This window comes from Dipodomys spectabilis, unplaced genomic scaffold, assembly GCF_019054845.1.
Source record: "Dipodomys spectabilis isolate Male_0828 unplaced genomic scaffold, ASM1905484v1 ptg000302l, whole genome shotgun sequence".
Classification (NCBI taxonomy): Eukaryota; Metazoa; Chordata; class Mammalia; order Rodentia; family Heteromyidae; genus Dipodomys; species Dipodomys spectabilis.
This window is the reverse complement of record NW_024870979.1, coordinates 2,464,610-2,491,775: the sequence shown is the minus strand read 5'-3', so window position 1 is coordinate 2,491,775 and position 27,166 is coordinate 2,464,610. Positions and strand designations below refer to the sequence as shown.

At 50.5% G+C, this 27,166-nt stretch overlaps 1 protein-coding gene across 1 annotated transcript in view; it reads left to right on the top strand.

The window, feature by feature from the left end:
• LOC122127559 (rho guanine nucleotide exchange factor TIAM2-like) overlaps positions 1–27,166 on the top strand; it is a gene marked incomplete at its 5' end in the record, with an annotated part of 49,716 nt that overhangs the window by 11,849 nt on the left and 10,701 nt on the right. Inside the window, 2 exons of the mRNA XM_042702092.1 lie at positions 3,300–3,403; positions 25,664–25,849. Of these exons, the coding sequence (XP_042558026.1) occupies positions 3,300–3,403; positions 25,664–25,849 (290 nt within the window). The remainder of the gene's footprint in view (positions 1–3,299; positions 3,404–25,663; positions 25,850–27,166) is intronic.

The following is a 27,166-nucleotide window of genomic DNA, read 5'->3' as shown; positions in this document are numbered from 1 at the left end:
CCTTAGCTTTAGCATCTCCTGATGTGTCTATTTTTAAGTTGGTACCCAGGATGCAACTTGAACACAATTAAAGGATTTGGGGTTGCCAGCTCTTTGGCTGACAGCAGCATCAATGGGATATGTGCCCACACAGAGTTCAGGAAGAGACTGAATTACTAGGCATCTCTTACCTAAGGCCTCACATTTTCAGGGATCAGGGGACACACAGTGGAGTGGGCCAGCCTTCAGTCTGTTGTCCACGTCTAAGATGAGAAGCATGAGCCTGCCTGGTTTCATGATCTATCTGATGGCTGGGGCCTGGAGAACGCTCAGAGACGATACGTAGAACAAGGTCCAACTGGGGGCCTGCAGTATGCTCTGTCAGTTACCAAGAACAAATCACGACACCTCCCCATGCCCGCTTCCCTCAAGGAATACCATGTGAAAGACAAAATAGTGCATTTAACAGCACCAGGAACTCGCCTAACCTGACGCAGTCTGGTTGCTTGTCATTTACAGTTGTATTGGCTACTCTTTAGGACATGTCTAGACCTCAGTGTTGTAAGGCACTGTTACCCAAGGCATCAGGTGACACCTCAAGACTCTGACACCCAAGGCGCTGAGTGTCACCCCAAGGCTCTGAATGTCATCCAAAGGCTGTGTCACCCCAAGGTGCTATGTCACCCTGTAAGGGTGAAGACATCTGAGCCATGCATGTCACAGCACCTGCATCTTGATGCCTAGTCTCTGCGGGTGGAAGCTGGTGGTGTGGAGAGAAGGGAGGAACTCTTCCCACTTCACAGCCATGCTCAGGATGTGGGCAGAATGTAAGTGGGGCTGTGTGCATGCTTTCACCCCCACCCCCACCCCCAGCCCAGAATGCCTACTCAAAGCAGCTTTGTAAATAAGCATTTGGTTTTCACCAGCCTACACACTTTTATAGCTAGTCTTCTATTCTTCTAGAATGTAGTGTGTGTGTGTGTGTGTGTGTGTGTGTGCGCACCAGTGCTTGGGCTTGAATTCAGGGCCTGGGTATTGTCCTTTAGCATTTTGCTCTAGGCTGGTGCTCTCCCACTTGAGCTACAGTTCCATGTCTGGCTTTTTCCCAGTTGATAGGAGATAAGAATCTCATGGATGCAGGCACGGGTAGCTCACGCCTGTAATCCTAGCTACTCAGGAGGCTGAGATCTGAGGATCATGGTTCAAAGCCAGTCCGGGCACGAAAGTCCATGAGACTTTTATCTCCAATAAACCACCAGAAAACCAGAAGTGGTGCAGTGGCTCAAGCGGTAGAGTGCTCATCTTGAGCTGAAGAGCTGAGGGACAGCGCCCAGGCCCAGAGTTCAAGTCCCATGACCGACCAAAAAAAAAAAATCTCACGGGTTTTCCTGCCCAGACCAGCTTCGCACTGTGATCGCAGCTCTCACTCTTCTGAGTGACGAGGATCACAGGAGTGAGCCAGCTTAGAATGTATTTTTGTGTGTCAGGCCTAGGTTTCTTTTTTTTTTTCCTCAGGGACATAGGTCCTGGTGAAGTTTTTTTGACTCTTGGAGTTGTATTGGCAGCCATGGGTTCTGTCCAGCTTGGCTTTCCCTGTGGCTAGCCAAGGACCAGGGCAGCGCTGGCCCCTGCAGGCCCTCAAGGGGACACTGTATGCACAGGTGCGTTCTGCTGTGTGACAGCTGGTACTCAAGAGCTTTTGAGAGCCCCTGTCTAAGGGATCTTGGGATCTGTCCAGAGTCACTTGTCTTCTCTGGGGCCATATCCCACACCCAATGGGAACTGGCTTATGATGGCTCCCATCTCAGGGAGAATCCCCACAGCATCTAGAGGCCTCCCTGAAGTTAAGGGGCCCTAAAGTGGTGGAGGGGGCTTAGCAGCTATCCTTGGACAGGCAGGGTTCCTACAGGAAAGGGGGTATCCAGTGTTCTGTCTGTGGGTGCATGCCATACCTTTCCTCTCACTTGCCTGAATCAACATAGTGTGGGAGAATCTTCTTTCAGAGTCAAGCAGTAGTTGGAGAAGGTTTCTGCTTAGTGAGTTACAAGGTTTTATGAGTACATTAACTGAATGGCTATGAATTCTCATGGCACCGTGTGACACCTCTGGCAGTCTCTGCCATCGTGTGACACCTTTAGTGTCTTCCCTGTCATCCTTCTCCTTTCCCACCTTCAGCCTCCAGGGCTCCTCATGCTCCTCTCTAGCTGCACTGATCTGAGTCTCCGGTCTTGGCCATATCTGTATTACCAGGACCTAGCCCCTGCCGGCAGTGTAGCGGGTGCTGGAAATCCCTGTCATGAATGAATGTTTGTGTGGACAGCGGGTCCTACTTCCTGTGCTTCATGTCACTCTGGAAATACCAAAGCTCTTTGTTTACAAGGTAAAGGCAGGAATCATGCAAATGTGGTCCCGTTACCTAGGCAATGTGCTCTCACACGGAGCGGCTCCTATGACATTACTCCTGCTGGTTTCTGCACCTCCTCTCCTGCATACCTTTTCAGGCCTGCTTCCAGGGCTCTCTCCTGGCACTGAGCATGTCCTCTCTGTGGGTGCCATCCTTGCCCTGGCCCTCCCTATCAGGAGGGCCCCCTCAGAGGCCTTTTTCATCCGTGAGGACCTTACTGAGCCTGAACATCCCACTGGAAGTACCATATGCATCTCACACTCTTTCTAGCTCTTTGACTTGATCTGAGAGCCCTAGAAAGAACTGTTAGAGCGGGAACCACTACCACCATTTCTTCCCCTTTACTCTGTAAATCAACAGGGGCTGCTCAGAGTAGGACTTTTCATTGGGATGATGGAGTTGAGGTGATGCAAGAGTCAGAGTTAACACTTGCCCGTGTTACCTGTGCAGTGGATTACAGGAAGTATCCATGACACTAGATCATTGGTTTTTTTTGCCCCCTAAGCCCCAAGCTATCCTTGTAGTTTTGTTCTTACTTAGCCAAAAACAAGAAAATACCAACAAAAGTCCTTGATTCTTGGTCTCGATGAATTATTTCAGATCAGGGCTTGTTAAGGTGTAGTTTGCCTAAAAATGGGAAAAATCGACAGGGCATTGAAAGCATGGTGCCGATTGGGTTCCTTTGCCCAGAACTACAAAATGGTGTTGTGTCCTTGGTTAGTGGGAGCTCCTGTCGGTTTCAGTAGGGGACTGGCCATGTGCGCGTTGTCCTTTTGATGGCATCAAGGGTCTATGGTGTATTGCCCACTAACTGTTGGCCATTTTCTTCTTTCCCTCCTGTGAGCCACTAAACCAGTCATAAACATTTCCTGCAGGTGACCTAATCTGTTTTATGTCTCTATCACGTCTCCTGCAGATTTCAGCAATGTCCCTGACATCACAACTGGTTTGAAAAGGAGTCAGACGGATGGCACTCTGGATCAGGTGTCCCACAGGGAGAAGATGGAGCAGACCTTCCGGGTAAGAGGCTGGTCCAGTTTGCAAACTGAGAACCAGGGAGGCAAAAGTTAATTCTTGTCATTTCCTGAGGTGGGGATTAAAAAATGGAGTTTTACAGTCCCTACCTCTAGCATTGGATACAGATATTTGTTTTTGTTTTGTTTTTAAAGATAATACTTTCCACTGGGTACTGGTGGCTCACACCTGTAATCCTAGCCAACTCAGGTATAAAAGCCCATGACACTTGTCTTTAATGACCAGCAAAAACCTGTAAGTAGAGGTATGGCTCAAATGGTAGAGTGCCAGCCTTGAAGGAAAAATCCAAGGAAGAGCACAAGGTCCCGAGTTCAAGCCCCAGTACCAGTACACACACACATACACAATACCAAGCTGGTATAATGAAATATACCTGTAATCCCAGCACTTAAGAAGGTACATTGTATGTTCAAGGCCAATGTGGCCTAACTATTGAGACCCTGTCTGAGAAAACCTAAACCAAACAAAATGTATTTGTAGTTTCCTTTTCCATTGTTTATTTTATTTTAATTTTTTATTGTTATTATAAAGGCGATATAGAGAGGGGTTACAGTTACCCATTGTTTATTTTTCAAAAACCATATGCAGTAGTCAGAACTCCCCCATGATCTTCAGCAGACGTCAAAGAACAAGGCAGATGTGCCATGATGTTCTCACACTGGGTAGGGTTTGCTGAGTGACCTTGACAAGTTACTCTTGTGCTCAGGGTGTTCTGAAATTATTGTTATGATATTATTATTATTATTATTAGTCCTGAGGCTTGAACTCTGGACCTATGCAATGTCCCTGAGCTCTTCAGCTCAAGGCTAGCACTCTTCTACTTGAGCCACAACGCCACTTCTGTTTTTCTAGTGGTTAATTGGAGATAAGAGTCTCCAGACTTTCCTGCCTGGGCTGGCTTTGAACTGCGATCCTCAGATCTCAGCCTCCTGAGTAGCTAGGATTATAGGCGTGAGTCACCAGTCCCCAGTCCTGGTATTATTGTTATTAAATTATTATTCCCTTTTTGTTCTCCATAATTCTTTTGGCCAGAGATCAGTTATTTTTTGAATGTTTTCATTTTGTTATGCTGCAGTGTGTGTGGCACAAAATTTGCTACTGTCTACTATTTTCAGTTATGCACACCACTGGCCCTGAGGCACACACGCGATGCTTTGTAACTATCATCATGTCTGTGGCCAGAGCTTCCTTACTGTTCCAGACAGAAGTGCTCGTCTCTTTCAACCCCCTGGACACATCAACCATTCTCTCTTCTTCTTTGCCAATTCTAGATTCCTCATCTATGAATGGAATTGTGTAGTATCTGTCCTTAACATGTCTCCTATGTCATAGCTCCATTTCTGGCTTTTTGGTAGTTAATTGGAGATAAGACTCTCACAGGCTCTCACAGAGTCAGGACTGACTCTGAACCTTAATCCTTGGATCCCAGCCTCCTGAGTAGCAGGATTATTGCCATTAGCACCTAACCAAATCAATCCGTATTGATTGGTTTGTTATAACCTTTTTCTTAAAAAAAAAAAAAAAGCAAAGGCTTGTGGAGTAGAGCTCTGTATTTAAGGTGAGGGCTGTGATGCACTGGCATGGCTGGTGCTTAAGGGAAATGACTTAATGCCAGTGACGTAATGTCAGCTGGATAAGGATTTTTCTCTCCATGATGCTCTGTTTGACGTATACATTCAAGTTCTAAAGAAGGAAATGAATTTTCCCCATGTTGTATTTTAAGATTTGGTCAAATAGATACATGAAAAGTTAGCCTACTGAGGCTGTGTCCAGTCCTATTCTACGACAGTCTTGTCACAAGCACATGAAGCAGGACTGTTAGGAATTTAGAAAAAGGAGAAAATGCATTTCAGGTTGTATCTGGAGTAATCTCAGTTTCTGCTGTGAAAAGTGGTAAAGGGAGAAAGCAAATGTATATGTGTGTGTCTGCATACACACCCAGGAACATGGAATTGAAGTCCTGTGTAAGAGAATACAGGTTGAGCTGGGCACTGGTGGCTCACACCTGTAATCCTAGCTACTCAGGAGGCTGAGATCTGAGGATTGCGGTTCAAAGCCAGCCCGGTCAGGAAAGTCCATGAGATTCTTATCTCCTGTAACCCACTCAGAAAACCAAAAGTGGTGCTGTGGCTCAAATGGTAGAGCGCTAGTCTTGAGCTGAAGAGCTGAGGGACAGTGTCCAGGCCCAGAGTTCAAGCCTCACAACCAACCAAAAAAAAAAAAGAATACAAGTTGAGTATCCCTCATTCAAATAACTTGAATAAGACTGGAAGTGTTTCAGAGTGTGAGTCGTCTGTGTGTCCTTCCCCCCCCTCCCCCCCGCCAGCCCCATTTAGTAATGTTGACGTCACATAGTGAGATACCTCCAAGATGGTCCTCTGGTCTCTACACAGAATCCATTTGTGCTCCATGCACACCTTACCCACACACATTGAGGACAAGTGCACAGTGTTGCTGGTGCCCTTACACTTCGACCGAGCCCAACAGGCAGTCAGGTGTGGCATCTGCTTCGTGGCATCGTGTTGGTGTCTCAGGTTTTGTGGCTCTTTGGATGTTGGGTTTCTTTAGAGTGTGAGCAAGTTAAATGTGTGCTGTCCAGGTCCCAAGTCTGAGGCCATCTCTTACCTGGTATTCATCTCTTACCTGCATATAACAGTGGATTTCTGTGCACTAAAAACAGAGTGAAGAGATTCCCATAGCTTTGTGTTCTTTGTCTCTTGGGACAAATGAATCTGTGGTCACCAGCAGAAGTCACTGTGATGGAAAAGATAGTATCAAAGGGTTTTATTTTTTATTTATTTATTTATTTTTTTGTCGGTCGTGGGGCTTGAACTCTGGGCCTGGGCGCTGTCCTTCAGCTCTTCAGCTCAAGGCAAGCACTCTACCACTTGAGCTACAGCGCCACTTCTGGTTTTCTGGTGGTTTATTGGAGATAGGAGTCTCACAGTCTTTCCTGCCCGGGCTGGCTTTGAACCATGATCCTCAGATCTCAGCCTCCTGAGTAGCTAGGATTACAGGCGTGAGCCACCAGCGCCCGGCGTATCAAAGGGTTCTAAAAAGTTCTGTATGATAGTTTGACCTCGTGGAAATAGCAGGTTATCTCTGAAAGCAGCCATCGTGTGTGTGTGTGTGTGTGTGTGTGTGTGTGTGTGTGTGTGTGCGCGCGCGCGCGCGCTTGCACGTGCTTGAGCACTGGGACCTGGGTACTCTACTACGTGAACCACAAGGCTGGTACTCCACTACATGAACCACATCTCTGGTTCTGGCTTTTGCTGGTTAATTGGAGATAAGCATCTCATGGACTTTCTTGCCCAGGCTGGCTTTGAACTGTGATCTGTACATCTCAGCCTCCTGAGTAGCTAGGATGATTACAGGCATGAGCCACCAGCTCTCAACTCCTCTTCTGTTTTTGAAACCGCGATCTGGGGTGCTATCTTGCATGTTCCCAGTATGTGCTGGGAGTGGCCAGACTTGCTATCTGACTGAGGTCTCAGGAGGTGATGGCTCCTCAGCCAGACCTGCCTCTGCCTCCCAGGTCTTCCCAGGGTCACCAGTTCTTTTCATTCGGCTCAGGTTGAGCCTGGACTATTGGGGGTATTTCACTAACAAGTATCTAGACTTGAGAATAAGGAATAATTTCTATTGAAAACCATCCAAAGCTGACTTGATCAAGCACAGCTGTACCCAGGCTTTTGACAGCCCCACAATTTCTGCAAATGGCTCATAATTGATTGCCTTCTCTCTCTCCAAGGGTGCCCATTACTGTCAGAGCTCTTTGTGTGACCCTGTCAGCCCCTCCTGCGTGGAGAATTCTTTCCCCTGGTGTTGTTAGCAATTAGCCTGCACTATTGTCATCATTGGGAGTTGGAAAGGAATAAACACTTTCTCTTGGGGTAAGGGGGTTGAAAGAGCCTTTGGTTTGTTTTGGGGACTTGAGCCGTGTTAACAGCTGTCCCCCGCCAAAATGCTGTTCACCTTTCCTGTTCTGCGTGCGGAGCTGGCTGTGGACATGTGGCACTTGGTGACTTTGTCATTGCCACGTCTGCGAAGCTTGGTGCCTCTCCAGAGCAGGCAGGCTTGCAGCAGGGGTGGGCTACAGGAGGAGGTAGGTGAGCCTTCCTCAGTCACCGAGCTGCTTGGAGGATGGCTGGGTGGCGCTAGGACGTCCTTGTGGGGTGGGTGTGGCTGAGAAGAACACTAGGGAGTGTTTTCATTTCATTTGCTGGGAATGAGAGCGAGAGGGCTCTGCCTTCCACCCTGCTGGAGAAACCTACGGTAGATGAAACGCTTCTGGGACAGAGAGCAAGTTCCTCAGAACGTGTCCTTTCCACAGGCAGTAGGTAAGTGGAGGTGGGCTTGGAATTCCCAGGTGTAGCTCCTGATCCCAATGCAGGCAGGCTGGCAGGGTTTTCCTTCTTGATCAGAAGTTGCCTTTACTCCAGCAATGTCGAAAGGCTGTTATGCAGATGAGGAGCTCTGCTTGTCTTTCCAGAAGGGACTCTTGACAGTACCCTTGAAGCCCGAGAGAACCCTTTTTGTGTAGTAGTTGTGTGTCATGGTTAAACTTTTCTCTCAGCCTGAGGTCTTCAAAATGATCTTTGCATTAATTTTGTTGGTTTGAAATAAAAAAGCCATCAGAAAGGCCTGTGGAAACATCTACTCCGTATAATTATGTTTGGAAGGAGAGAAAGGGGGAATTTGAACATAGCAAATAATTTTATGCTTGCTAAATTTCTTTGGAGCAGAGCACTTACTTGGGCTTACATTGTAAAAGCAAATCTACAGAAATGAATGAACCCCTCTTTCATCCAGGTAAGCAGAATGGTTTTTTTTTTTATTTAGTTCTCCCTGGTTAAATAATTTTACAGCTTTTTGCAAGAATTTTATATAATCACCTAGTGTGGCGGTGGCAGTGATTATTTTTGCAGTTGGTAGGCGTTGTGTTGATGAACAGCGAGCTTTGGGATCTGGAGACATACAGCATGACAAGTGTGTGTGGTGCTGTTGGTGATCCAGTCTTGTTTAAGATATATTTTGTCCTGTTTGTTTTTGCAAAGTAGAAAAGAATGCACACTAATGACAAGGCTTTCAGTACCCAGCGTGAGCGTAACTTGTATTTAATATTTGACTCCTGCTGCCCACTTGGCTCCACCTTTTGAGGTTTTTCCACAGGAATTGTTTTTAAGAGTCTGCATATCTAAGAGTCTAAAGCAGAAGGTTTGGGGGCTACACGCTTAGTTCTAGAGGCTTCTTCGGGCGTACATGTTTTTGTGCATTTCCTGCATTATTTCCAGGTCTTCTGGATTGTAAGATGTTTCTAACGCAAAGATCTAATCACTATCCTTTTCTTAAAACTACACATCCCTGTTTCTAAATGTAAGTTGCCTGGATGAATTTCAACTAGAGAACCTCTTTGAAGCAAATTATTTGTGTGTGACATTTTCCTGTAGTGAAGACAATCTCTCCTGAAGATTTCATCCCACGAGCTTTTTTTTCTTGCAGGCTGCTATATATTGGAAAGAAATCTTGATCTGTTGGTTGGAAACTTGAACTTGTGTGATGGTCCACAAGTGTGAACTGGGGCAAGTTGTGGAACTTTTAGATAACTTTAAAGCTCTAAATCCCCTTCCCTGGTAGATTTCTCTTCATATCTGTGTTTATGAGTGCTGTCTAGTCAACTCCCTTAATGGTCTGCTCATGGGGCGGGGGGACTTGATGACAAAAGAAATCATATGTAAGTGTATTAGCCTTCTAAGAAAATGTTACTGAAGTTGGTTTGTGTTCAGGGAGCCAAGCATCTTTGTTCATCCAGTCTTAGTGTTAGAGGTGAGGTCCAAACCCTGCAAGTCAGTGGCCTCGAGATTGGGGTCCTGTGGGCTCCCTGTTAACTTCCTAGAAGATAAGACCTTGCCACCATTCCGTGGATTTTTCTCAGATACAGTACAGTGTCGTGAACTGATGAGCTTTCCCAAAGCATCACTGAAAGGACTGAAAAGCCCGTGCGTGCATGTCTGCCTTCATCCAGAGCTGTGGGCTCTGAGGGCAAGACGTTTGGCCAGGCCCAAGAGGCGTTAACTAGTGAGGAAGTTGTGGCACTCTGTCTCTCAGGAAGAGAGACAGCGAGACACAGACTTGAGGAGGGCCAGTGTTGGGTTGAGGTTTGCTCCCCGCTCTCAGATGCACTGCTCTGCTGTTTGGATGCTATCCTTCCTTGGAAAGAGGCTTGGTGGCAAGCTGGTGACCTTATTTCAAGTGTCTTTGCCATGTTTCTTTTTTTTACTGGGCTCTAAAGAGCATCTTGATCTCTTTGTAGTTAGTTGGCTTTCTTTTTATAAACTTCCCATTTTCCTGGCTCCAGGCGATTGGTGCTCTGCTCTTCTAGGTCTGTCCTTGATCGTTGGGGTTGATGTGTCAGGCGGGTGCTGGCCCTTGGCACATTGTGATGGGAATTCTGTCCTGCTTGTGGCCAGGGAGCACTTTACACTCCTGCTCAGCGGGGTTAGAAATCACTCATGTATTAACGTGCATGAGAGAGGGGATCCTCTCCCCCCAATGCAAGGTGCTGGGCGGTGAGGGAGGAGGGGGAGACAGTCAGTAGTGTGCTCACACTGCATAGTGACCCTGAGTCCAGAAGAGCACACTCAGGGCTTGTCCTGTGCAAGGAGGAAGAGGAGGGGGTCTGCTGGTAAGGAAGTGGGGTGACCTTCCTCCTGACCCCTGGCAGCCCAGCCCAGTCACCAGGGCTGAGCAAACTGAAATGTGGGCAGGAGCTGGTGCCAAGGGCCAGCCTGGGCCTAGAGGCATGGAGATGGCCGCCATCAGGATGGTTCCTGACCGCCATCTACTGTCAAACCTCAGACATGGGTGTCGCTTGTTGATTGATACCTGAGCTGGGTGAGCCTGAAGCCGACTTTACATGCAAATGTAGCTGAAGGTGAGTGTTTTTCGCATGGAATAGATGGAGTTTAGGAGCAGAGCACTCAAGCCTGGCAAGGAGAGACTTGAGGCTTGCAAGAACAGAAAGCTCAGAGCACCGACTCTGGGCTGCCCCTGGTACCCCCATATCCTTCCTGGCAGAAAGGTTGGAAGGACTCCAGGAGGTCCTCCGCTCACAGCTTTCTTTCTCTTTCCACCTCCGATGGCTGCGGACAAAGCTGGGCTCGTCCTCCATTGCGCCTTGTCCCCAGTGTCCCCCCTTCCTGTTTTTCTCCACCTGTTCCCTAATTCTTCCTCACTTCCCCTGTTTTTCTGGAAAAAGAATAAGTTGCTACTAGGAGCTGTCTTCCGAGTGGCAAAGTAAAAAAGGAAACTGAGGAAGGCACAGAGAGGAGCCGCGGAGCTGGTGAATCACGCGCGGGGTGGGCTGGGGATCAGGCTTGTCAGATGTCCCGGCTCTGAGTTAACCCGCTGCCAAGCGCCCCGCGCGGAGCGGAACGGGTAATTATCCTCCCCCTCCCGGCACTGCAGGCACCATGACTAACGGGGAAGTGACTGCCGGGATTCCACCCTGACTAGGCAGTGATGCTTTGTGGACACGGTGACTGGCATGCACCTTTTTCTTCTTTCTCCTCCGAAATAACAGGGACCAGGGCTGTGCCCCCATCTTATCTGCAGTGAGGGGTGCATTTATCCTTTCCAGGGAGTGGCAGCCTGGGCGGTGGGACAGCCTCTGCATTCTGTGCCCCTCCCGCGCCCTGCCGGTCACCTGTGCCACAGCCAGGGTGGGGTGAAAAGTCAGTCTTCACTCTCAGCTCTTAGTTCTGCATGTTTATTTCCTGTCTAGCCTGCTTAGGTTGGAGAGTAGATAGTTAGGGAGGCCTCTGAACAGTGTTGTGTTAGTGATGGAAGAAAGTAGGGGGGTTGAATTTGTTAGGCCAAACCCTCCCCTTTTGTAAACTCCCTGCTAGGACTCTCGCACATTCCTAAGAGACCTGGGCATATGGGCTTTGGCCCTGTGTCCTGCACTGAAGACCTCTTTCTTTAGACCTGGGTCAAGGTGCATTCACCCACCTTGTCTGCCTTGTCTGCAGCCTCTTCCTGCCTGTCCTTCTCAGCAAAGGCAGTCCTTTGCTTGATGTCACTTTATGTGTTCACGAATAAAGAAAGCTGCTTAAGGAAAAATAAATCTGAGCTCCTAGCTAGTCAGGAGACTGAGATCAAAGGATTGCAGTTTGAAGCCAGCCCAGGCAGGAAAGTCTAGGAGACTCTTTTCTCCCATTAACAAGCATAAAGCCAGAGTGGAGCTGTGGCTTAAGTGGAAGAGCTCTAGCCTTGGGCATGAGAGTTTAGGGACAGTGCCCCAACCCTGAGTTGAAGCCATGGTGCCAGTACACACACACACACACACACACACACACACACACACACACTCTCTCTCTCTCTCTCTTTCTCTCGAATCCCAAGACAGTCAGCACTTGCCATCTGTGGTTATTCACATAATTGGCTGAAGTGAAATAGGTTGGCGGAAGTTGTTTAAGGTAAAGTTCAGTCAAGGTCATGTTGTTTAGATTCTTTCATGTCCTCCCTGCTTTTTCCTGTGTTACCTAGTTCAGGAAATCATTTTGAACATTTGAGAAGCTGATAGAAGCTTGGAAGCTCCAGAGAAAAGCTCATACACGAATGCTTAAAAAGTTGCCTACGGAACTCTCCTTACCCATGCAATCCACGGGGTTCACTGTTCTGACTTTGAACAAACATCTGAGTCATCTCCAGCCTCCGTCTCTACCTAATATTATTGACATTTCGGAATCAATTATCAAGTACCTGCAATATGAAAAGCTCTGTGTTTGTTTAGTCAGGTGGCATTTTGAGCTTTGTTTTTCATCTTCCACTTTTAATTGGTTGAGTGGGATTAGATATCGATGTTTTTTATTCATTTTTTTAAGTTTTTTTTTTCTTTTTTGGTTGGTCATGGGGCTTGAACTCTGGGCCTGGGTGCTGCCCCTCAGCTCTTCAGCTCAAGGCGTGCGCTCTACCACTTGAGCCACAGCGCCACTTCCAGTTTTCTGGTGGTTAATTGGAGATAAGAGTCACACAGACTTTCTTGCCCGGGCTGGCTTTGAACCGTGATCCTCAGATCTCAGCCTCCTGAGTAGCTAGGACTATAGGCGTAAGCCACCGATGCCCAGCTTTAAAAAGTTTTAAGAGACAGTGAGTGTGGACTATCAATTCCAGCACAACAGTACATTTTTGGGTTGAGACCAGAATGGATTATATTGGTGGCACTGGTTAGCATCTCCATCTTGCTGAATGTCAATAGCAACATTATATCATGGTGTTTGCAAAGTTTTGTTTTCTAAAATTAGTGGAGAGAAAAGTAATTATATTTTTTGGAGCAAGATTTTCATTTTTGTTTTAGTTGCTGCTTTTGTTTTGAGACAGGATCTTGCTATGCAGGCCAAGGCTGATCTTTGTATGTAGACTTTTTTCTTTCTTGTTTTGTTTGGTTGTGGGTTTGAACTCTGGGCCCGAGTGTTGTTCCTGAGCTCTTCAGCTCGGTGAGCACGCTAGCACTTCAGCCACAGCGCTCCTTCCATATGTAGACCTTTTTTTGGTAGTTGGAAGAGGGTTTGCACTCAGCTTAGGGGTGCTTAGGCTGGGGTATCTCCTGTAGTTTTTACCCAAAATGTGTGAGAACCACCTGTTACTTGTTGTAAATTGTTGTAAATTACAACAATCTCATTTGGACTTTCAACTGTTTGGATGGCTTGTGTGTGGCCTAATGGTTCATCTTGACCAAGAATGGCAGGGTTGAACCAGACTATTAAAGTCTTCTCCAGTTAGGCCTGCCATGTATCAACCACTGTCAGAATGCCTGCAGCAGTCCGTTTGATACTTAAGAGACTGTAGTTAAATAAAAGCTTCCACTGGGCAGATAGTGAGGAGGCATTTATTCTTAATGCTGCTTTTATACTTTTCATTACCTTTTCATCCTGTCCCAGTCCCACAACGGAGCTGCTTACATTAAAAAAGGAGAAGGTCTGAGCAATTATTTTGAGTCATTTTGCAGTTTCCTCCAGAATCTTTCTGCGAGTGGATTCACGGGAGATGGGGCGGGGGGAGGCGCACAGGGGCTGCCAGCTGCCCGCTGCTGAGGGTGAACCCTGGGTCATTAGCGTTGGTGATCAGTCCCCTGCTGTTCTTAGAAGAGCCGAAGACAGGGCAACAAGGACAATAACAACATCTCCTCTGTGGCTGGTGTGGGGAAAAGAGAAGGCCAGAGACGATTTAGGGGCTCCTTCTGTCATTTGGGCTGCCACCAGCTTGTTCCCCAGTCTGCGGTCTGTCCAGCTCTCAATGAATCCTTCCTCCTCTGCCCTCTGCATCTTCTGGTTCTTCTCTGCCTCCCAGCTTCTCTGGTGTTGCCAGATGAGGAAGTTGTGAGAGGTGCAGTTGCCTGGAAAGTTCTGGCCCAGTGGTCGCCCAGGCTGGGGGGTTTGTGGCTGGCTGCGGCAAACCACAGCTGTGCATGATGGGAGAGCCCTTCGTGTCCCGCTGCTTCCAGCAAAGGGATGTTTACAGTCCCGACTCAGACGCAGGTCAAGGGCAGGCATACAGGTGACTGTCTAGCGTAGCCATGGCCACCTCGGCTCTGTGATTCCAGAGTATGAAGAGCTGGCCGTCTCTGGCTCTCCTTTTATTTGAATATTGAGAAGTTGGACATGAAGCTTTGTAGGTGATTTATGAAGATAGAAAGTGATTATCCAACCACCGATCTAGAGAGATGTTTTTAAAGATCATTTCTGCTGGGCACCAGTGGCTCACACTTATTACCCTAGCTATTCAGGAGGCTGGACAGGAGGATCATGTTCAAAGCCAGTCCTGGCAGAAAAGTCTAAGAAGCCCCATTTCCCAAATTGCCAGCAAAAAGCCGGGCTGGAGGCATGGGTCAAGTGGTAGAGTGCCAGCCAAGCAAGCAAGTTGAGTGAGCATGTGGGGCTCTGAGTTCAAACCCTAGTGCAAAAATAATTTATTTACAGGTGGTTTGAGTGACATTTTCTCTTTCAGTAAGATAGAGACAATCCTTTTAGTGCTTTAGTGTTCCATCATTAATATGCAAAAGGGAAAAAAAAATCTCAGTAAATTCTCAGAAAATATAATATCTAAAGACTTGTCCTGCAAAGACTTCTCATAGTGTGCTGTCAGTTGCCAAGAATTAAGTCAGAGTCTCAGCTCCAGAATAGCAAGTCTGGTTCAGGAAACGGGTAGTTCCCATGGAAACCGACCAGGAGGAGAGTGCTAAGTGAAGGCCTTAGCCACTAACTAGAATTGTTGTCGACACAAAAGTTTAATCCAATGCAGATGATTATCGGAACAAAAGTAGGCTGAGAGAAAATCGGAGAGAATAAGGAAGCTGCAGCCTGAGACCAAGGCCTTTAATAGTGGGTGACAGGTAGAAGGGAGAGGGAAGTCGTCTTCAAATATTCTCCCCAGGTGGAAAGGTACTGCTTCAGAGACTTCTCTCGAGTAGCGTGCACGTGCACACAAAGTGAGTGATGAATGGCAAAAGGTAAAAGGTGTTTAAACATACATATATAATGCTAAATGGCCGCATAAAGAATTTACAAGCTCCCAGTCACAGGAACAGGAGGTAGAGCCATCCCATTATCAAAAAGCAGGAGGACACAAACTAAAACCTCTCAAGAGAAATCAAGGACTGTTTTGCTGAGCCACGTGAGTACTGTTTTGTTTATGACACAGCTGAAAGTCCACTGAAGTGTTTATATTTGGTGTGAATTCGCTGGCATTTGTAGTTTCTAGACCGATCACATTATGTTTAAAATTTACATGTTTCATCGGCCAGGCGAGGTGGCATACACCTGTAATCTCAGCACCTGGAGGGCCAAGGCGGGAGGCTCATGGGTTTGAGGTCAGCCAAGATATATAGACCAAGACTCTGCCTTGAAAAAAATCGCTGCAAAATTTCAGAATAAAGTTCTGTCGATTATTATGAGTTTTAAGTCAAACAAAAAACCTTTTTAATGGGGTTCATCTCTTTCAACTCTCTTCAGCTTCTCCTGAAAGGTCAGTTAATATTTTGAGTCATTCCAACTGTTCAGCTTCGTGTCATACTGTGAAAATAATCTTAGGCAACAAGGGAGTGGAGAGATGGCTAAGCTCTAATAAAGCTTTATTTTTAATGCAGCAGCTGGCAGGTCGTAGGTAGCTGACCCGCTGGAGCCGCTGGAGCTCCCCTGCCTCACTTCAGAGCAGGGCCATGAGCGTCTCTTTAACGCTGTGGCCAGCGTTTGCTTCTTTCTTGTACCAATACCCGGGTGTGGACTCCAGGTCTGGGTGCTATCCCTTAGCTTTTCTCCTCAAAGCTCACACTCTACTACTTGAGCTGCACCTCCACTTCAGGATTTTTGCTGGTTCATTGGAGATCAGAGTCTCAAGAACTTTCCTGCTAAAGCTGGCTTTGAGCCCTGATCCTTAGATCTCAGTCTCCTGAGTGGCTAGGATTACAGGCGTGGACCACAGACTCTTGGCTAGGGCACCATTTCTTTCTTTCTTTCTTTCTTTCTTTCTTTCTTTCTTTCTTTCTTTCTTTCTTTCTTTCTTTCTTTCTTTCTTTCTTTCTTTCTTTCTTTCCTTCCTTCCTTCTTCCTTCCTTCCTTCCTTTCCTTCCTTCCTTCCTTCCTTCCTTCCTTCCTTCCTTCCTTCCTTCCTTCCTTCCTTCCTTCCTTCCTTCCTTCCTTTCTTTCTTTCTTTCTTTCTTTCGTCCAGAAATCAAGGAAAGTTCTGGCTGGGGCATCTCTCTCTGGCTGACAGGAGTTATACACCATGTTTTCTTTCCTGGTAAAAACCAGGGCAGAGAAGGCTGGCCGTTGTGTGTGCGTTCTGTAAGATGGATGGGTGCGTGTGCACAGGAGTGCGCCCTGCTCAGCTCCGCCTTGGCAGGGCGTCCAGACCCCCGAGTGCATTCCTGCATCGTGTGCATTCCTGAATTCGGACAGAGCCGAAGGCAGGCAGGGGGGAGGCAGGCAGGGGGGAGGCAGGCAGGGGGGAGGCAGGCAGGGGGGAGGCAGGCAGGGGGGAGGCAGGCAGGGGGGAGGCAGGCAGGGGGGAGGCGTCCCATTGCGCCGCGCCCTGCTGCTCCCCTCCCCCCAGTGCCCGCCCACACTGTGGTCCCAGAGGTCCTGCACCCCTTCCTTGGACGTGCCCCCTCCCCCCAGGCAAGTGACACAGAAGTGTCCTTCGCCTTCTCAGAGGCATGTCCCAGCTCCTGGCCTCCCCTTCTCTTCCCATGGCTGCTCTTGCCCCTCACCCCCACCCCGGCCAGGCCCCTGTACCTGCTCTGACACCATGGAAACAGCAGCACCCTTGCCCGCCCTCCTGTGCCTCTCTGCTCATGCTCATGACAGGCCACTTCCTGTCATCATCCATGTTGCTGCACCGTGCCTCCAGCACCACACATGGGGGGGGGGCATGAACGGTTACTGCAGAAATGCAGGCTGCCTGTTCCAGCCCACCCCCCCCCCCCCCCGCATCCAGAGATAATTTATTCTTCCCTACTTCTGAAAACAGCAGAATTTGAGCTTTTAAACCTCCCTTTACCTCCCTTCCTTCCCTCCCCTCCGTTCGTTCGTTCGTTCGTTCCTTCCTTCCTCTCTCCCTTCTTTCCTTCCTTCCTCCTTCCCTCCCTCTCCCCCTCTCTCCTCCTTCCTTCCTTTCTTCCTTTCTTTCTTTCTTTTCTTTCTTTCTTTCTTCATTTCTGGTGCTGGGGCATGTACTCATGGCCTAGACACTGTCCCTGAGCTTTTTTGCTCAAGGTTGGTGCTCTACCACTTGAGCCACAGCTCCACTGTCCTGGATTGGCCTTGAACCTTGATCCTCAGATCTTAGCTTCCTGAGTAGCTGGGGTATAGGCGTGAGCCACAGGCACCCGCTCAACCCCAGGTGTTGTTGGTTCCTTGTACCACTGTCTCCTTGAGTCTTCTCAGTGACCTGTGAAACGAGACCTTCTTCAAAGCGCACAGGCCCGGTCACGGTCCTGTGGCGAGGGTTCCAACTCTACAGCCTGCGTGTAGGATCTGCCGTGGAAACGTGTGCCTGTGGACAGGTGGATGCTGTGTGATGACAGGGCTGGGAAGCGGGGCGGAGGCAGGAAGCCGCAGGACCCTTCATCTTGTAGGGCCAGGAGGGGCCACCAGGCTTCCCTCCCCGGGGGGCTCCGGGCCCACTCCTGCGCTCTGCACCTCAAGGTAAAGGTCACAGCGGGCCCTCAGCAACTAAACATGCCATGCTCCTCCAGCACCTCAGTGGAGGGAACTGAGTCCAGTGGGGTCACAGCATTAGGGGGAACACCTCTGTCTTGCTCTGGCCAGCTCAGCTGTTTCCAGGGGACCCTACAATTCTTCGGGCAGGGGTCACACAGGGGGCCTTGCTCAAAGCTTGTCTTTCTGGCCATCTGTTGGGCACGGGGATGTGTCATTCTGCCTTGTCAAGAGTCCTTAGGGAAATCAAATGTCCAGACTTTTTGCCTCCAGGTTTTGTGTTTTTTCCCCCCTTGGTGAAGAGATAGGACAGGATTTCTATTTATGAAAAAAAATTAAAAATTCAACTGCTTATATAAAATAGGAAAATTCAGATGAGCCAAGAAATTAAAATAACTTGTAATGCAATGTTAACCACTATGCTTATTATTACATATATATCTCCATTTTATAGCAATGTACCCATGCTATTTATGTCTGGGAAATCTACATAAAAACTTACTTGGAAAATTGCAGACCTGGTTTCTTCCCTAATCAATACATCAGGTCTCTTGTTTGGTTAATCAGTATCAATCTTTTACATTGTCTTTCACTGCTGTGTGTGTGTGTGTGTGTGTGTGTACGTGTGTGTCCATCCATGTGTGTCCATGCTTGGTACTGGTATTTGTACTCAAGGCCTCATGCTTGCTTGGCTCCCTGGCTGAGCCAGTGCTTTACAACTTGACCCATGTTTCCAGCCTGGCTTTTTTGCTGGTTATTTTGGAGATGGATTCTCAGACTTTTCTGCCTGCACTGGCTTAGAACTGTGTTCCTCCAGATCTCAGCCTTCTGAGTACTTAGATTATTAGGCGTGAGCCACTGGCGCCTGGCTTTGTTGCATTTTTGAATCACAGTTTACTTGTTAGTGTGACTGCTCTAGAGAACAAAGAAAGTAAGACTTTTGATGCAACTTTTCTCATCCTTTTATCCTTTTTCAAAAAAAAATTCTGGTCCTGGGACTTGAATTTAGGACTTAGGTGCTGTCCCTGAATTTTTTTTTTTTTTTGGCTCAGGGCTGCACTGTACCACTGGAGCCACAGCTCTACTTCCAGCTTTTTTTTTTTTTTTTGTGATTATTTAGAGAAAAGAGTCTCCCATAATTGCCTGCCTGGACTGGCTCTGCACCACTATCCTCAGATACTACTCCTGAGTAGTATTACAGGTGTGAGCCACCAGCGCCGGCCCTTCTGTGCGTTTTGATCACGATAAGAACCTCCTGCCAGTGTTCTAGAACTTACACTAACATTGAACGTAAGACAAATGGTTTGTCTCCAATGTAGTCATCCCGAGTCTGGTTTTAGGCCTGCTTTCTTCCTCGTGAAGACCCTGTTCACGAGTCCAGGTGGTCCCTCCCACTGTCCCTGCCCCTCCAGGCACGCCACACTTTGCCTGGCGGTGTTGGGGTGGCCGGGGTAGCTGCCATGAGGCACACAGTTCCTGCAGGGAAAGCCACGTCTCACATGCCCATCTGCCTTTCTTGGGAAGTCATGTGACCTCTGTCGTTCTTCTAGAGTCTGTCTGCCGGTGACATTTTGTGATAATATTAGATCTTTCTAAAAGTTGGCGATGGAGTGCAGAGTGAGTTGAGAAAAAGCTCTTTGTACTTTGTAGTCTTTAATAAAATTTTCCTCCCCCTGAGGGGAGCTTTTCTGACGGAACTAACTTGCTCGTGACAGCTGACACGGAGGCTGCACTGCGGTGGCTGGCGATGCAGCCGCCTTCTTCTCTCCACACAGCGAACTCTGAACTGTCCACGCAGAGCGCGCGGCTTGTGAGCCACGCCAGCCGGGCTAGCCTGGCCTGCAGGCAGTGCATTTACCCCGGGCCTACAATGGCTTTTCAGGGTTTCCTCTATCTCTTAGGAACAACCCAGTTCTGCCTCAGGCTGGTGGGTGAACCTTTGTGGGCCTTATCCACACTTGGGTTTGGTGTAGACCCGCGGCTCAGCGCAGAGGCGGGCAGCGTGGTGGACAGGGGCCCGGGAGCCTGATGACTCCTAGTGAACTCCCTGTGAACTTCCTTTCTCTTTGAGGAACTAAAAACATGGCAGTCATAGCCATTTACCCCTGCTTTTTCAGATGAAGTGCAACCTCCCAATTATGCAGCACGCTTAGCCTCTTTTTCTTCCGCTGGCAATGTTTCGAGCCCCAGCAATACCAATGGATAAGGCGCCTGAGCAAGGCCCCATTGCAGGCTCAGGCGCTGAGATCGCTTGTAGCTCTGCTTTCTTTTTTTCCTTTGAGACAGGGTCTCCTGGTGTAGCCAGGCTGGCCCTGAGCTCACATTTCCCCTGCGTTAGCCTCCTGAGCACTGGGATTGCAGGTGTGCATTCCACGCCTGGCTCTGTAGGTCAGCTTTGATGGGCTGCAGTCTTCTGACCAGCACCAGTGCATCCCGCAGCAGCTGTCAAGCCATACGCTTGACATCCTTCTGCGTAATAGGCTGCACGTATCTCCTCATAGTTGATCTATTTTTCTTTGCTGGCTTGAACTTGGGCCTTGCTCCTGCTCAGCTTACTTGTCTGTGCTTGCTGCCCTATGACGGATGCACACCTCCAGCCTAGCTTTTTTGCTGGAAATGCAATCTCTTGGATTTTTCTGTCTGGTCTGGCCTCAAACTGCAATCCTCTAGGTCATAGCTTCCTGAAGAGCTAGGAGTAGAGGTGTGAGTCACCAGCCCTTGACCTCCCCTAGTAATTCTTTTGAAAGGTTCCCATACCCATAGGTATCTGAAACGCCTCAGGCAGCACTGCCTCTGGATCAAAGCAAAGTAAGCATCATGGCTGGTGTGTGACCAGAGGGCAGGCTTTCCACACGGCCACGAGGAGGTTGTCATGGTATTTCTCTGATGAGAAGTGTCATGCGGAGTCCAGGGTAGTGGGGTCACCAGTGTAGAACTGGGCTGAAGGGCCTTTCCCTGATTTCCTTAGAGAAAATCTGGGGTGTGGTGCTTGGTCATGCTAGGCAATGATAGCGCCGCCCAGCGGCGGCTTCCTGGGCTCTTAGAGAACAGACCCACTGCTGTCTCTCTGTAGGGAGTGCTGTCTCTCTGTAGGGAGGCAGAAGGGGCCACACTGTGTGTGTGTGTGTGCGCGCACGTGCGTGTACGTGTGTGTGCGTGCACACACACGCCTGTACTGGGGCTCAGTACCAGTGCTGGAATTTAGGGCCTTATGCCCTGGATTAGTCTGGTGCTCTACCTCTTGCGCTCCCCCCCCCCCCCCCCCCCCCCCGCAGCTTTTTGCTGGTTAACTTGGATTTGTCTCTCTGGGCTGGCTTCCAACCAGGATCCTCAGATCTCAGTCTCTTGAGTAGCTGGGCCTTACAAGGGGGAGTGGCTGGGGCTCGGCTCTTCTCCCCACATTGACACAGAAACAGAAGTAGCCGCGCAGCGTCTGTGTGGACTCCAGGTCCTGCTGAGCTGCTCCTAGTCCGCCAACAGAGCAGGGTCATTTTCAGCTAGGGTTCAACCTGGGGGAACAGTGTTCTGTGTCTTTTCTTCCAGATGTCTTTTACAGGGGCAAAGTTTCCAAAGAACCTTTTAAAATGAACTCATAAAGAATCAAACATATGAGCATTGCAAACTGGAAACCACGAGCCAGAGGTCCATTCTTGAGAACGCTCCTGTCTTGGTTTCTGTACAGGCCGAGCTCTTGGGCTAACAAATCCCCACAAACATATCTAGATCCAATTTGTGTTTCACCCTTTGCTTTCCTCAGGGTGGGGGTGGGTCAGCCCAACCCCCTTCCCGGTTGTCTGCTATGAGGTAGCTGCATTGGCCTCTGTAGGCAGCGGTGGCTGTACCCGTATTGTGACTTGGTGACCACATGGGGGGCAAAAGCAGAACAGCACAGCTGCAGGGCTGTGCTGGAGGACACGGCTCTCGTGCCAGCGTCTCCTTGCTGTCCATCTGGAAAGCCTCAGTGGGTTGTGGTGAAGATGAAATGTGGGTGTGTTGTCACAGAACAAGGGTATTGGCATGGAGTAAGTGCTCAGCAAATGCCAAGTTCCCTGTTCTCACACCGGTGCAGTGGCTGATGCCTGTATTCAAGAGTTAAAGATGGGCAAGCTCAAGATGGGAGGCCAGCCCGGGAAAAAGTTAGTGGAACCCCAGCTCAGCATCTGGGTGGTGGTGATGCCTGTCACCCCAGCTACGGCAGGAAGGATCAACAAGAGGTTCACGGTCCGGGCTAGCCTGGCTGGAAAGCGAGCCCATCTCAAAAATAACCAGCGCATAAAGGGCTGGAATGATCTTGTCAAGTGGTAGAGCACCTGCTTAGCAGGTAGGAGGCCTTGAGTGTGGGGTGGGGTGGGGGCTCCCGGCTCTCCTAGATGCAGAGAGGCTACTAGATGCGTTAGGCATCAAGTTTTCCATGAGGATCCAGGAACAGTCACTATTCTTAGTAAAGGCCCATCAGATCCATACAGAATGCCACTGATAAATTGTTCAGTGATTGTAGCCACTACAAAGCATGGAGGGATTGAAACACGGCCCGAGTGATGTTTCAGGTAAAACTCTCAAAGCACCCTGGGAGTGGCCCTTCTCTTTGGGGGAGCCCTGCCTGCTCTGCTCCCATGCTCCCATTCCTCCCCCTCCCCCCCGCGCCCAGCTGGACTACTGCTCAGCTGCAGAACGTACGGAAGCCCGTAGCGCGTCACTCTGCACCTTGGAAAGAAGATTTGAGTCACTCTGCACCTTGGAAGGATTTGCTACTGAACAATCTCTGCTAACATTCGCTTTTTGGAAGTTAATCCTACCACGAGTGTTTAAACTGAATTCTGTTTTTCTAAAATGGCAAGATACGTTATTTTTGCAGTCTCGGTATTTTAACACTGCATGGTTAGGTGTGATTTCTGACGTCGCAGCAAGGCGAAGCTGTAATCTCACCAGATGCAGTTTAACATATGGTGCATTTTGTCAGATCTTATTTTATGCGGTGTGCATAGGCCCAGTATAGATCCCACAGCCTATTAGTTTGCAGGATTGCAAAACTGCATCACTTGACCTTGCGCAAATCCCAGGACATTTGCAATGTGCATTTTAGTATCATGGGCATTTTAGCAGTTAGGTAGGGAGCTGGATCTAGGGCGCCAGGGTCAGAGTGTGGTTCCACCCACTTCCCCCTGAGCTCAGCCATCCCTCTGTGCAGACCCTGGGGACAGCTGCAGTCAACATCACTCCTGCGAGATGCAGACGCGGCTCAAGTTCTCACACATTGGTATCTCAGGGAAAGCTCCTAAGAAGCATGCGTGGCAAGGCCCCAGGGACTCTGGTTTCTCTAGTTTAGACATATTTCCAAGAAAAAGCTCTCGGGAAAAGCCAAAGTGAGGTGAGGGCCCAGAACCATGTATAACGAGAGGGAGGTGAGAGGATACTGCTTATACCCCACATGTCCTCGCTCTGTTCTTGTCCCAGAAGGGAAAGAGCGCCACTTGTTGGCCACTCTGTTCCATGCACCCTCGTCTTTCAGGATGAGTCGGCCTGACAGAGGCTCTTCAAAGACTACTGGCTTGGTCTACATCTGAACCTGGCATACAGTTTGAAAAATCAATTCGTACCTCGATGAGTGTCTTAAGAACGACAACTTTTTTATTCTTTAAGATTTATCCAGAAATGTAGGTCTTCTGGCAGGCACTACCGGAAATATGTGCATGATTGCATTTAAAAAGTAAAAACAAAATTTTCATGTCCAGGGAGGGTCAACAGCACTTACCAGCACTCTGAGCTAGGAGTAACCTGCGTTACAGCACGTGTGCAAGGTATCTAGTGCAGCTCACTACCTGGCACTTGTAGCACTAACTGTACATGGACACTCGTGTCAAAATCAGAGCGGCTGGACTTGAGGAGCTGGAGTTCTGCTGCCCCCACTGCCAGGACCCTTCGAGTCAGGCGCTGTCTCGATGGGCCCTGCGATCCCCTGCACCTCGGCTTCCTTGTGTGGTTTTCCCTTGGGCTGCACTTCTTCTAGAACCTTATTACCGTCCATTGCTGAGGCCTTCACAGGCAGCTGGTTCCAAGGCCAGCTTCTGTCTGTGAGACTGTGTCACCTGGTCCTTTGCACTCACCTGAGCACTGTCGTGAGGCTGCCTTCGGCTGTACTCTGTGTTTCTAACCTCGTCTTCTCCCGTTGGGCAGGATCTGCCCTCTCCTTCTTTGGAGACACAGCAGTTGACAGTGGGGGTCTACTGCATTGCAAGCACAGGGTCAGTGCTGAGTTTTAATCTGTGAATGTTGAGATTTGAACTCAGGTCTGGGTACTGTGCCTTAGCTCAAAGATAATGCTCTACCCTCCCTCCCTTCCCTCCTTCCCTTCCTTCCTTCCTTTCCTTCCCTTCCTTCCCTTCCTTTTTTCCTTCCTTTCTTCCTTCCTTCTTTCCTTTCTTTCCTTCCTTTCTCTCCCCTTTGTCCCTCCTCCCTCCCTCCCTCTTTCTCTCTTTCTTTCTTCCTTCCTTTCTTTCTTTCTTGTTAATTAGATATGAGTCTCATGGAGTTTATGATTGGGGTGGCTTCAAACCTGTCCTCTGATCTCAGCCTTCTGAGTGGCCAGGATTACAGGGGTGAGCCACTCCCACCCAGCTCAAGTTTTAATCTTTTTTTTTTTCTTTTTTGGTCGTGGGGCCTGAACTCTGGGCCTGGGCGCTGTCCCTCAGCTCTTCAGCTCAAGGCTAGCGCTCTACCACTTGAGCCACAGCGCCACTTCTGGTTTTCTGGTGAAGAATCTCACAGACTTTTCCCCGGGCTGGCTTTGCACTGTGATCCTCAGATCTCAGCCTTCACGTTTTCTTTCTTTTTTTTTTATGATTTTTTTTATTGTGAAAATACTGTACAGAGGAATTACAATTTCATGAGCAAGGTAATGAGGACATTTCTTATAGCCTTCACATTTTCTTCTTGATTGTGTTCTTCCATCATGTGGAGATCTGTGTTGGGGATCAGAATAGAGAGGGACAGCCGGCTAGAGTGGCCCATGTGTCTTTTCTGACATCTTTATCTTGTCAAGTGACAGTCTGCATAGAAAAGCATGTCAGGCCAAGATTGTTGACCAGTGTGGTCAGCTGTTTATATTCTGAAATATTCAAGCAATTGAAAAGAATTACGGTAGCAGTTGAGTCTCTTGACAGGTTTAGTGTTTTACCCCTGGTAGAGATGGACAGAGGTCAGGCTTGAGCATTTAAACTGCTGAAGGATACTTTGAGATTAGAAAACATATCAGCGAGTATTAATTGGGATTCCAGTACAAGAGGTGCCAAATGAACACGGAGCTGGGCCCGTGGGGCTGCCGTCAGAGGGACACGAGCCTGCCCCATAGGTGATGGGCCCGGCCTGGGGTGGATGGAAGGAGGGAGGAGGCCTGGGTGGATGGAAGGAGGGAGGAGACCTGGGGTGGATGGAAGGAGGGAGGAGACCTGGGGTGGATGGAAGGAGGGCTGGGTGGATGGAAGGAGATGAGGAGGCCTGGGTGGATGGAAGGAGGCCTGGGTGGATGGAAGGAGGCCTGGGTGGATGGAAGGAGGCCTGGGTGGATGGAAGGAGGCCTGGGTGGATGGAAGGAGGCCTGGGTGGATGGAAGGAGGCGCAGACGCAGTGGGAGACTTGGAGTCACAGCAGGAGGATTCCCAGGGCTCTCGGGCGACTGGGTCTCGCGTGCCCGGATGGAGAGGGGGCGCGTGTCCAGGTGCCCGGATGGAGAGGGGCGCGTGTCCAGGTGCCCGGATGGAGAGGGGCGCGTGTCCAGGGCTCCCGTGTCCGCCGGGGCGCCTGCTCCTCCCCGTCTGTCCCCGTCCTGGGCCCGCGCGCCCCGGCCCGGCCCGGCCCTTGCGCCCGCTCCGCGCCTGCTCCGACGCGGCCCCAGGTGACACGAGCGGGCACGCGGCACGGTCAGAGTCGAGGGCCGCCCCGGCCGCGCCCCGCGGCCGTGGATGCCGCCGGGCCGGGGCGGGCGACGCCGCGCCCGGTGCTGAGCGCCGCTTTCCCGCTTCCCCTCTCGCAGAGCGCCGAGCAGCTCGCCGCGCCGTGCGGGGGACCCCGCGACGGCCCCGCCCGGAGCGCAGCCATGGAGGCGCCCGGGGAGCGCGCCGACCCCGCGCCCCGGGCCCTGGCGCGACACCTGTCGGACGCCGACCGCCTGCGCAAGGTGATCCAGGAGCTGGTGGACACCGAGAAGTCCTACGTGAAGGTAGGCTGCGCGGGCCTGGGCGGGAGGCCGCGGGGAGGGAGGCCGCGGGGAGGGAGGCCACGGGGAGGGAGGCCGGTGGGAGGGGAGGCCGCGGGGAGGGGAGGCTGTGGGGTGGGGAGGGGAGGCCGCGGGGAGGGGAGGCCGCCGGGAGGGGAGGAGGGCGGGAGGATCCGGTTCCGCTCGGGCTCATTTTGTCTCAAGGCAGGGCCTGCCGTGGACGGACGTGTGCTCCCGTCCGGGGAGGCCCGCGTGGCGTGGGTAGGTGGGGAGAGGCCGCGTGACGTGAGGATCCTGGAGCAGCGTGAGCGCAGGCTGGGCCGCCTGCCGCGGGGCAGGCGCAGGCCGCCATGGGCGCACCCGATGGCCGCGTCCCCCAGGCCCCAGCCGCTCCCCGGCCGCCAGCCAGCGGGCCGGGAAGCGCGTTAGGGACACAGGACGTGGCATCTGGCGGCGGGGACGGCCCTGGCCCGGTGCCCTGAGCCTGGCCCTGCACGTCCCCCAGCGCCCGGCTCAGGCCGGCGGTCCCCACGCACGAGCCGTCACCTTCTCCCCCGGCCCCGGCCCCGGCCCCGGCCCCGGAGTGGCGTCTATCATGTGCGTCCTGGGCGCTACCAGCGGTCTTGCTCGCCTGCCCCTCCTTTTAGTCTGCAGGGGGAAGAGAAAGCTAAAGACAGGCCTTGCGCCCCGTCCTGCGCCGGCCTGGCGAGGCGAGGGGCCGCTGGGCTCGTGGCTGCCCTCCGGCTGCAGCCATGTCAGTGAACTCGGCCAGGACCAGCTAGTCGTGTGTCCAGGTAGACACGCCACTGGCCTCCGCCTCCGTTTGGGTTTGGGCTGCGCGCAGCCCCGGCCCGGCGCCACGCACTCTTGCTGTGCAATCCGTCTCTGAGGGGCTGGGCAGGAGTGACGAGGACCCAGCACCCCAGCACCCCTGCGCGCGGCGCCCACCCCGCCCCACCCACCCACAGACAGAATTGTCCTTGTGCTCCTGCTGCACAATAACCTGATCGCGCTTGCTCCTGAGAGCTGGTTGACATCTCTGAGCCCCGCCCCCAGCTCAGCAGGGACTTGGGGAGGCAAGAGGGGGGTGTTGGGGGGAGACCCCGACACAGGCCAGGGCTTGTTCTCAGATCACGAAGGAGGGTTCTGAGGGCGCTGGGCTTCCCTGGGCTATGCAGATCCTACGTTTCTCCCTCTTTTCCTGGGGGCAGCGGGCGGAGCTGGTGGTCGAGTGTGTCTCGCATTTCTTCAGAACGTGTGACACGTGGGAGGGAATTCTTTTCTCTCACTAAACATCTTCACTGGTGTTTTCCCAGCACT